Below are 11,486 nucleotides of genomic sequence, written 5' to 3'. Positions count from 1 at the left end.
CGAGGGGGTTCCTTAGAACCCCCAAAACACCTTTGGATCTGCCCCTGCTTGTAGTAGAAAATAATATTTATCATGATTAATACTGACAACATAAGTCGCCACTGATAAACAGTTACTACTAATGCCTAGTTTCCACTAATGAACCAGTCAACTAGACCACGAGGGCCTTAACCCCTTGGACCCCATCTAGGTTGTTGCCTCCGAGCTCACCGCTCGGGCAATGCCTAACCTTGATGACACTGAACTCACCAACAATTAAACCGGACTGGTCTTTGATCTCTACAAAAGCTAAATCTTTTTTTTTTCAGAGGTCCAAAGTTTATTGTGTCCAATTTTATACACATGCCCAATCTTGGCGGGGAATAGAGATGTAAAAGAATCGGTTGAGCTTGATTGGTTTCGTTTAAAAGAGTTTGAGCTCAAGTTTGGCTCGTTTCAAACTGTATGTCCAAATCTCAAGCTTAGTTTGTTAATAATCTTTCAAACTTGAGCTCAAATTGTGACTAGTTATTAAATATCTCATTATCAGATGTATGTATTTATTTATTTTTTATAACTATATATTTGTAACTGTAATTATAAACATATAATAAAATATATACTATCATGTAATTTTTATCATAATTTTGTAGATAACAATATTTATTATGTAATTATGTTTATTACAAAAAAAAAACTATTGTATTTTTTTTTATAAATAATAGACTCGGAAGTTTAGTCAAACTCGTTGTGTGAAGCTATGGTTCGAGCTCTTTTATTAGATGAGCTCCAATCTAGTTTCGAGTTTGGGCTCGTACGTCTTTAAGCTCAGCTTGTTTTGAGTTTTTTTAGCTAATCTTGAATAACTTACCATCAGCTTGACCTGTTTGCAGTCCTACCAAGAAACCCCAAAAAAGAGTAAACTTCAAATGCAAATACAAAGTCTAAGTTGGTAATTACGTCCGGGTAAAATGGAAGGAATTTAAAGTGTACATGACTCTACTACCTAAGTCATGTTATAACATGCCTGGTGACCACAATGTGTTTGATAGTTGCAAGTCATTTTCCATTGCGTGTTAAAATCGGGATGTTCGATTTTCGACGTTACTCTTCCCCTAAAATCAATACAACCAAAAAGGTTTTTTTTTCTTTGTCATACCACAATTACATTTGCCTAATCATGTTATCCCATTTTCTATAATTCTTTTACCAAGTAAAATGATTAACAACAACAACAATTGATGCATCCTTTCTACTAGCTCTATACACATTATGCAAACATATGTTTATAACTATATACAAGTTATTTATCTAATTATTATTTACTAACTTAAACTAACTTAATTGTCAGATGGTGTTTTCAGGACTTCACTCTCGTGTTACCTTCTAACATATTCTTACATATTGGACCTCGTATTCTGCAACAATAGTTGCTACATGTAAAGTTAAAAGTATGATATGCAAAGCACCTCCTTAAACAAAAAGATGAGGAGATGGAACAAAAGACATTGGTTTACATCTTAAAATTTGCTAAAAGACATTGGTTTACATCTTAAAATTTGCTAAAAGAAATAAATTTTGATAGAAATAGATTTGGTCTTCTAAGTAGAAATTATTAATATGACTACTAGTTTCTAAAATGTCCACTTTATCCATTTGATAATCTTGGATGCTTAAAAAACAAATTAATAACTACCTATAAATTTCATGGGCCATATGTGTAAAAAACAAAAAGACTAACAGCATACCTGCCATTAGAAATTTAGAACCACCGTAAAAAACATGCAAGATAAACCATAAAAGAATGCATGAACACAAACTACTTTAAAAATATTTCCATTTGATAATCAACAAAATGAGTCTAATTTGCCCCTTCTCTCACAATTGTTTACAACAATTAGCCTATCTATAGTCAACCTAATCTTATATACAACAAATTTCATGGTCAGTTCTATTCTAAATCAAATATCAATGTTAGTATATGTATATGCGGTTAGAAATATATGTACACTGTACTCTACATTGTTACCGGTTCACACTTCTTATGGCTGGACCCTAGTTATTTCAAAGGTCAAACCGCCATCAGTGTGGTCAACTGAAAATTGGATTTACGGTCACATCAGTTTCATATTTCCCTGAGAACATCTGCAGCGTGCCCAGTGTTGTATTTACAACACAGGTTTTGTGCATGCAGCCACATGGTTCACTTCACTTGTGGCTGTGGCTAGCATTGGGCATGCGTTGATCTGACCTGATCCGACCCGACCGGATCGTATGAAGTATAAATAAATCCCGTTCAGCTTATTTTTCGCCTTTCTTTGTTAAATTAACACCCTTTGCTTTCTCCATTTCAGCCTCTTTTTGAGCTTTCTTTTTATCTAATTCAGCCTGTTTACAGTTTTCTTCATGAGCTTTCCGAAAAAGCCTCACAAAGTTTAAAAGGGTCTGAGTAACTGCAAAACGTAAATAACTGTTATATCTTCAACATGGAATTATATAAATTATATCAAGTGCTATATTAGTTAGTTATATCTTAACCTTGTTCAAAAGGGCAACGAGCAGGATCTTCACCGAAATATAGAGCTAATGCATCAGCATTTCTACCCTGTAATTAATACCAATGAAATTAACCCAAACGGAATACGATGTCTTTGAAATATGTCAAATTGGAAGATTAGTTAAAAGGATTCTTACCGCCACATTATACAGATTGTTTACAGACATCACTTCTGACTCAGCAAAGCCGATGAACTCATTTAACGTCTTAAAACAGTTCAAGAAAGAGAATTAATAGGCAGAATGTAAAATTAAGAAAGAAAAATGTCAACATTTATTGGTCTGAAACTTCTCATGTAAAGGAGATGTATCTTGAAGAAATTGTGAGAGAGAAGAGTAAAATGCCATTTTCATCTCTAGAGGTTTGGTCAGTTATGCGACTTTTGTCCAAAGGTTTGTTTTTCCGCATTTGGATCCAAAAGGTTTGAAATCTTGCCATTTTCATCTGCCCCGTTAACTCCATCCATTTTTCTCTATTAATTCAGGGGTATTTCCGTCTTTTTTGTTAGCTTAAAGGGCAATTCGGTCTTTTTCACTTTATGTACAAGCATTTAGCATAACGTACATATATTCAAAAGCTCGAATTGCCCATTAAGTTAACAAAAAAAGACGAAAATACCCCTGACTTAACGGAGAAAAATGGATGGAGTTAATGAGCCGGATAAAAATGGCAAGATTTCAAACCCTTTGGATCCATATGCGAAAAAACAAACCTTTGGACGAATATCGCAAAACTGGCCAAACCTCAGAGATGAAAATGCATTTTACTCGAGAGAGAATTATTTACCTTATGGAAAACTTCAGACACAGGGCCATCATTTGCAGACGCACCGAGTTCTTGCTTAACCTTTTCGAGTCCCTTCAAAATGGCTTGCATTTCTTCTGCTAAAGACTTCAATTGTATCTGCAATTTAAGCCTTTAGTTCATCGATTTCTTTACCAACAATAAAAAATAAAAGTGATTATATTTCAAGAAAACAAGCGAATGCAAACCTTCGTTGCAGACTCAAGACTAACAAGATCCACATGAAAATCCAAAAGGTCTGGTGACTTAGAGGCAAGAACCTGTAAAACGATGATATAAGAAATTAAAGCTATATAAATGGCAATCATTATGCATAAGCAACTTGTACCTTGCAGAGATAATGCATTAAAGTCATCTTGCTGTTAGAAGCTCGTGTATCAGTGAGTTTCAATAGGCTGTCCAACTTGAAACCAACTGCAGAACCTGCAAATTCAGTTATAATTTATAAAACGATTTAGATACGTATTATTCATGGAGTATTCAATATCAATGTTCTTACCTCTAGCAGTTCCTTGATTTAATGTATTTCCCAAATACAAAATTCTTTTCATGATTTCCTTCAATTTAACAGAAGTTCGGACCTGAAACCAGAAATAGGATTGTATAAAGTAAATTAATTATTATTAATTAAATTAAAAATAATAACTACAAACAGTGTGAACTTGTATATTAAAGTACCTCATCACATGCAGAGTTTACAGTGTTCAAACTCTTCTTAAACTCTGAAAGCTGAAAGAAAGGTCAAAATGAGATAATAATAATAATAATAATAATAATAATAATAATAATAATAATAATAATAATAATAATACAATAATCACAAATGAAAAGAAATTATCATGAGAATGGTATTAGGTAAATTTACCTGGGTATTAAATTGAATTTTGAACAGAAACACGCGTAACTTTGACTCCACACGTGGCACCTTCATGAGCTCCAAAAAGAACTGGGAGATAGATTTTATTTATAAAAAAAAAAAATAGTTTGTAACTGTGATAAAAAGATATAATAATCCATGCTTTGGCTACCAACCTGTTCACACTTGCCCAGCATCTCCTTGTCACCTGTATAATTCTGACAATTGCAATGCATAAACAGAACCGTCAGCAAATTAGATAATTACTGAAATATCCCTTCTTACAATTTATTTAGTAAACTAGACAATTCTTGGAATACTATGATTTGATTTAGGCTTGTAAATGAACCGAACGTACATGAACTGTTCGTGAACTTGTTCGACGGGAAGTTCGTTTATTTAATAAACGAACGAACATGAACACATTCTTTTGTTAATTAAACGAACGAACATGAACACACCTTTTGTTCGTTTATTTATGTTCGTGAACATCTGTTTATGTTTGTGCATTTACATTTGTTTATGTTTGTTTGTTTATGTCCGTTTCAATTTAAATACATAAGTAGTTATATTTATATAAATACTAAACATAAAAGGAACTTTCTAACTACTTATATAAATATAACTAATTGGTAATTGGGCTTTCTAGTAATAAAAATAGGTTTTCCAATGGAATTTATCGTAATTAATCACTAATTAATATAATGAATTATTTTATATTTGGTTATGTTTAGTCAATTATGTTCATTTGTGTTCATTTATGTTTGTTCAATTATGTTCACTTGTGTTGTTTATTGTTTGTTAAATTATGTTCGTTTAAGTTTGTTTGTTTATGTTCGTGAACTGTCCGTCTAGGGTTTCAAAAGAATGAACATAAACGAACACAAATATGCTCATTTTCTTAATAAACGAACATGAACGAAAAATGTGTTCGATTATATGTTCGTGTTCAGTTAAAGTTCAATGAACGAACAGGCACATGCCTGTGTTCGTGCTCGTTCGGTTCATGTACAGGCCTAATTTGATTAATCATATTTTACACACTCAAAATTTAATTAAGTATAGTTCAACCCAACCCACGCATATTGCCACCTCTAAATTGATAACAGATTAAATAAAATAAGGTTATATAAGGTTATGCATAATACCTTGAGAAGTTCCATCTCTTCTTTAGTAGGACAAAACTTAATAAGATTCTCTACTTGATCAGCATCTAAAATTGATTCATCCATAGCTAAAGCAGCAGCCTGTAATTCCAATTTCCAAAATAAAATTACTTTTATTTAACTCACGGCATCACAACTAAAAGTATGATTATTTCTGACAATAGATTTTTTTCGAACTTTCACTGCACAAACAGAATCATTTTTAGAAGCTGTAGTCATATAAAACCACATACAAATTTGAATACTAGCAGTTATAAAAAGAGTAATACTTTTTCGTTAAAAAAATTAATATCAACTCAATCAAATTTTTAAAGCTGACAAATTGTACCCTCTATAATAATATATATGATACTAGAAATTGATATCTTTGTAATTTTTTATGTTATAAAGAATGTCACTTTAATTTTTTCTTAAAGATAGAAGCATTTTTTAAAATATCATTATAAAAAATATCCTGCTCAACAATTGATATCAGAGAAGTATTTACATTACAACAGGGTACTTACATTTGAGAAAAAACAATTATCACAAAACCATTTATGTTTTAAAAGATATACAGTGTAATAAATAAAAAGTGTAGTAATAATTAGAAATTATGATTTTAGAAATCGCCATTCTTACCATCATGTCAGGAAGTGGCATCTTGACCTTTGTAAGCATGATTTCCGTGTTATTAGCCCTCCTCAAATCAACCTAATAAACAGGTTTGCAATAGCAAAAAATGTCATTTATCTAACTGAAGTGGACATAATTTCAAGGATATGATATTAAATTCATTAATTAACACTGCATTACCAAGTGAACTTTTTCAGTTTTTGAACCAGTAGACTTGCGCCGCCCTCCTCCTTTAGTAGTATCTTTCTTTGGGACTGTAGCAGAGAATAGCGTCTCAAGTTCTGACACATCAAAATCTGGTGCACTACAATTTAATAACGTGCACCCGTCTTAGAATGAAATATATCTAAAAATGTGCATATAAATGTCTGAAAAAGTAACGTCCCACAAGCTTTTGAAATATTGTTCATTGAGATGAAAACCAAATTAAGAGCACAGAAAGTGGAATACATTTGAGGCTCTCCAAGTCTTTGTAATTCTTCCCACAAGCTTCCTTGCAATACACGGGTAACTTTGCTCCAGTGCAGAGGCTTTAAATTAGATCTTCGTGGTGCTGCAGCTGGTCCAGTAGGACGTGCAAGTCCTCGGCCTCTAGGTGGAATGGGGCCATTGCTTGGTGGTCCAGGTGCACGAGGTCCCAACGGAGGTGGTGGAGGGCCAGCACCTGGAGGCCTTGGTGGTCCAGGGGGAGGAGGTGGTCCACCACGGCCACCTGGTGGCGGTGGTGGAGGAGGTCCGGGTGCACGACCACCTGGTGGAGGTGGTGGTGGCGGCCCGGGTGCACGGCCACCTGGTGGAGGTGGTGGAGGCGGCGGCCCGGGTGCACGGCCACCTGGTGGAGGCGGTGGTGGAGGAGGCCCGGGTGCACGACCACCTGGTGGAGGTGGCGGAGGCGGAGGTCCGGGTGCGCGGCCTCCGGGTGGAGGTGGTGGTGGAGGAGGTCCGGGTGCACGGCCTCCGGGTGGAGGTGGTGGTGGTGGAGGAGGTCCGGGTGCACGGCCTCCGGGTGGAGGTGGTGGTGGAGGAGGAGGTCCGGGTGCACGGCCTCCGGGTGGAGGTGGTGGTGGAGGAGGTCCGGGTGCGCGGCCTCCAGGTGGTGGTGGTGGTGGAGGAGGAGGTGCTCCACGGATTGGGGGAGGTGAAGGTGCTCCCCCATACATTGGAGGCGGAGGTGGAGCGGGAGGTGGAGGTCGAAAACTTTGCAAAGGAGGAGGGGGAGGAGGAGGAGGGGCACTTCGTGAAGGAGGAAGAGGTGGTGGTGGTGGTGGTGGTGGAGGCAGTGATGGGGATCCATATGTTGGTGGTGGCGGTGGAGGTGGTGGTGGTGGAGATGGAGCATGATACATTGAAGGTGTAGAACCTAAGGATGTTGATGAGGCTCCATACATTGGAGGCGGGGGTGGCGGTGGCGGTGGAGGAGAAGGGGCACCATACCTCTGAGGTGGGGGTGGGGGTGGGGGTGGGGGCGGAGGAGATGGGGATCCATACATCAGAGGTGGGGGTGGTGGTGGTGGTGGAGGAGATGAGGATCCATACACTGGGGGTGGAGGTGGGGGCGGTGGTGGGGGTGGAGGATATGGGGATCCATACATTGGAGGCGGGGGTGGAGGTGGGGGCGGGGGAGATGTGAAACCATATCGTGGAGGCGGAGGCGGAGGTGGAGGTGGAATAGCAGCTGCATTAATGTTGTAGATACTGGATGATGCAGGAGGGGGTGGTGGTGGAGGAGGGGGAGGGGGTGGGGGCGATGGTGGTGGCGGTGGAGGGGCCTTGGTTGTAGCTTGTGCAAAATTATCCCTATCAGTTGAAGGAGAAGGTGGTGGTAGTGGAGGAAGTGGTGAGGTAACCTTTGGTGACTTTTCTTCCAAATTACTAACAAAAGAACCCGCTGACTTAACAGTAGAGGGAGGCAAAGTCAGAGCTGAAGAGTCAACCACTTGACCTGTTTGTTTCCTAGTTTTACTCTCTGTTTTATTAGCAGTACCTTCAACCGACTTCTTCTCATCCTTTGGTAGTCCATCTAACACTGGAGGTGCACTATTATATCTTGTAGGCGGATACGACACATGCACCGAATTCGTATACGGCCCTTTATTAGGTGGGATCCACCGTGACACCACATTTGGTTTCGCAACTCTCGTAGTCGCCCCAGCTTCCGGCTTACCTTTTTGCTTTCCATCCAAACCAACTTTTGAATTTTTTTTACTCAATTTCTTCCCTGTACCCTCTTCTTTCTCTTTACTTTTTACCTCCACCACCTTAACTTCCTTCCCAATCCCGTCTGGCTGAGTATCTTCATTAGCAACCGCCACCGTGAGCTTCAAACCACCATTAACATCATTCTGAAAAACCTTAGTTTCTGGTTTTTTGTTCCCATCATCTGATTCATAGTCTTCAAATGCATCAACTTCTGGTTCTGGTTCTGGTTCTGGTTCTTCCTTTAAGATGATATCACCATTTTCAACACCAAGTTTAACTTCTTTAGGTAAAAGACCATCTTGCACTTCAACCGCATTGCTAAAAATCTCTTCTACTTCAAAAAACTCTTCATGCGTAGGACTTTCTGTCCCATTCTCATCTTCAAATTCTTCTTCTGTGGTGATCATAGATGTTGTTAAAGCATCAGCATCTGAAAAACGTACCTCCGCTTTAAAGTTCTTTGGTATCTGGTCCCGTGCATCCCATATAACATCAACGTCATCACGACTAAAAGTCAGTATACGGCTTCGTACAAATGTCGTGTGAAACATTACTCTAAATATCATTTCCTCCCTAACATGATCCAAATGTATGCATTCAAGAACCACATCCCCTTGAACACGGTGATGAATATCGATGTTCACCACTTCACACTCTTCCTGCAATCACAGACTTAAAATTAAACTAGAGTTTCTGGATTTGCATTATGAAACTAATTATCTGATTATTCACAAAAATGAGATTCAAAAGTTTGGATACACGTATTAAGTTTCTGCTTATTTAGGCGTCAAATAATAAGTTTCATACCAGCTGCAACTTATTATCGAAGTGAAAAATAAAGTTACCAAACTAATTAGTAATTACTAACTTTTCTTCTAACCTAATTTAAAAGACTAGCAAAACGTGTCTCCTTTTTTCACAAGAATGTGATATTGGTCATATATATGAACTAATTGCATAAATCATAACGGCTTATTATCTAATTATAACAACTTGATTTAATAAGTATTTGGTAGAAAACTTACCGGTTGATAGTAGCGGGCTTGTTTTTTGTTTTTGGAGGATGTAAATAAAAGTTTGGAGCCCCTATTGGCTGTTGTTGAAGATGAATCTTGACCATAGATTCGAATTACAGGTCGACAACCCTTTTCACCAAATGAAGGAAGGAAATTAAGTACGATACGATCCAAAGCTAACGGTGTGTCTGAGGGCGGCCAATCAGAACCTAAATTTCTTCTGGAAATGTACTGAAGATACCTCAATTGAGAAGGTTGTGGATTTAAAGGTGTTAAAAGCTGAAGTAGCTCTTTAGGAGCTTGCTTATACACCATTTCAAGAGTCTTTTGTTCGCCATTGTATTGTTTTCTAAATAAAAGAAGGGCCGCAAGCATAAACGCAAGGACGGGCCACCCGCCCCTTTCACAATGCATTAAAAGCACGTTTTGTTGACCTGCTAATGACAGCCAGCTTTCGCTAGATCTCAAAAAGTGATGAATCATTTCTAATGGTAACATTGGGCATCCTTCATATTGTCTAGGGTATTCCATTACTGTCATGTCGTATTGAGATAATATGTCCGAAATTTGGGTCCTTTTGTCACCTTCTCTAAAGTTAAAAACCATGAAAGATGAATCGGGATAATAGTCTTGGAGTTCAGCCACAATGCCACCCATGTAAACCTTGTACTCATCTTCTTCAAGTACGTCAGTTGAGAAGCAGCAATCAAAAACTGCAAATGATTTTTGAAAAAACGTCAATCTTAATCTTAAATCCGTGAATGTAGTTAGATGCATGTTAACCTAACACTACCCCAGTATATGTTCTTCCCATGAACCAATAGAAAAATGACAAAACAAGGCAATGTGGTCTCTCAAAACACCTGTTGCAATGTGAACTCTTAATCTAGCATAATGGGATATCAAATTCTTGAACTTAATATACCGAAATTTCCTACATTATCGTCTCCAAATATCAACACGAAACTTGAATTTCGGTGATCATCACTCTTCATTTAGTGATGAAGCTAACATAATTGGACTTTTACAACTTTACATAAGGATTCATCCCCATTGGTTTTAATCAGCAACCAGAAATACCCAAATTCAGGTGACACCATGCTATAGAAAACCAAAAATCTGATCCTACATTCATATATATGTATCTAATATGCATCACCTTATACCAATAATTAAAACTTATTGACCAATTTTCCCCTAAATTCAAGTCTAAACATTGTCAAACATTTCTCAAACCTAAAACAACTTAAGTACAACAAACTGAGTAAAATTCACATAAATCACATACCGTAAACCCTCTCGGAGATCTCGAGAAGGCGATCCGGCGGCTTCCGGTAAAAGAAGCGTTTGAACAGCGCCATCTAATGGCGCTGTTACACTCCAAACCGGATCCAAAACTGTGATCCCTGTGTCTCCAATCTCGTCAAACAAATATGTTGACTATATATATAAATTCCAGATCGATCTCGCTCTTCTTCAATTCTTCAATTTCAGTTTCTAACAACACCTACCAATAACTGTTGAATTCGAATCCAAACTTCAATTTACGAACTCGATCCCCAATTATATCAGTTCAAACTTCAAATTTCATAATCTCAGCTGGATATACACAAACTGTACGGAGTAAATGATAAGCTAGGGTTTGTAACAAGTTAGAGGTGAGAAAATGGCGATCGAACTGTGTGATTGAATTTGAGATCAAATGGAGATAGATTAAAAGAGGAATTGGATGAATTGAGTGAGATGCGTTGAATCTGAGAGTATGTATGTGGAATCTAGAAAGAATATAGAGGAAGAGGATGATGAAAGGAGAGATTTAAGGGTTTGAAGTTTGAAGAACACAGAAATAAAGATGAAAGTTGGAGTATATTTTTGTCAACAAAAATGTGATGTATTGTTTACCTTCTAGTAATATGTTTTCTTAATCAATTCATGTTTCTTCCTGCTGCTTAATTAATTAAAACAAAATTACATATTCATTTATAGCTAATATCTGTTAATTAATTATCTTATTAAATTAAAATGTTAATAACCCGACACATGTTGATTGGGTATGTCTGTTGTGTGTCACCATTATTATTTGGCATTGTTTATATATAGATGTTACTAAATCAAAGAAAAACTAAGCCGTAATTCTTGTCGTAAATCATAAATCTAAGTTTGATTATTGTACGATTTAAGGTTGTAATTGAGCTGAGTCGAGCGAAGCCAGGCTAGGCTCGAGCTACAACTTAAATGAGCCAGCTCGGCTCGTCTCGATTTTTTTTTCGAGCTGAAAAGTCAAGCTTGAGCTC

At 37.3% G+C, this 11,486-nt stretch overlaps 1 protein-coding gene across 1 annotated transcript; it reads right to left on the bottom strand.

Moving 5' to 3' along the window:
- Nucleotides 1-1,790: 1,790 nt before the first annotated feature.
- LOC110879712 (formin-like protein 20) lies at nucleotides 1,791-11,090 on the bottom strand. The gene is made up of 16 exons (XM_022128229.2): nucleotides 10,481-11,090; nucleotides 9,202-9,905; nucleotides 6,428-8,835; nucleotides 6,158-6,281; nucleotides 5,984-6,055; nucleotides 5,345-5,443; nucleotides 4,373-4,414; nucleotides 4,206-4,286; nucleotides 4,019-4,069; nucleotides 3,840-3,921; nucleotides 3,669-3,763; nucleotides 3,529-3,600; nucleotides 3,323-3,439; nucleotides 2,674-2,742; nucleotides 2,518-2,584; nucleotides 1,791-2,432 (listed from the first exon to the last, which is right to left on the bottom strand). Exons 1-16 carry the CDS (start codon nucleotides 10,551-10,553, stop codon nucleotides 2,281-2,283), a joined length of 4,308 nt encoding a protein of 1,435 aa, XP_021983921.1. The 5' UTR covers nucleotides 10,554-11,090; the 3' UTR covers nucleotides 1,791-2,280.
- Between the last annotated feature and the right edge of the window lie 396 nt (nucleotides 11,091-11,486).

Source organism: Helianthus annuus, chromosome 9 (assembly GCF_002127325.2).
Source record: "Helianthus annuus cultivar XRQ/B chromosome 9, HanXRQr2.0-SUNRISE, whole genome shotgun sequence".
In the NCBI taxonomy this organism is placed as follows: Eukaryota; Viridiplantae; Streptophyta; class Magnoliopsida; order Asterales; family Asteraceae; genus Helianthus; species Helianthus annuus.
This window is presented reverse-complemented; position numbering and strand designations above follow the sequence as displayed.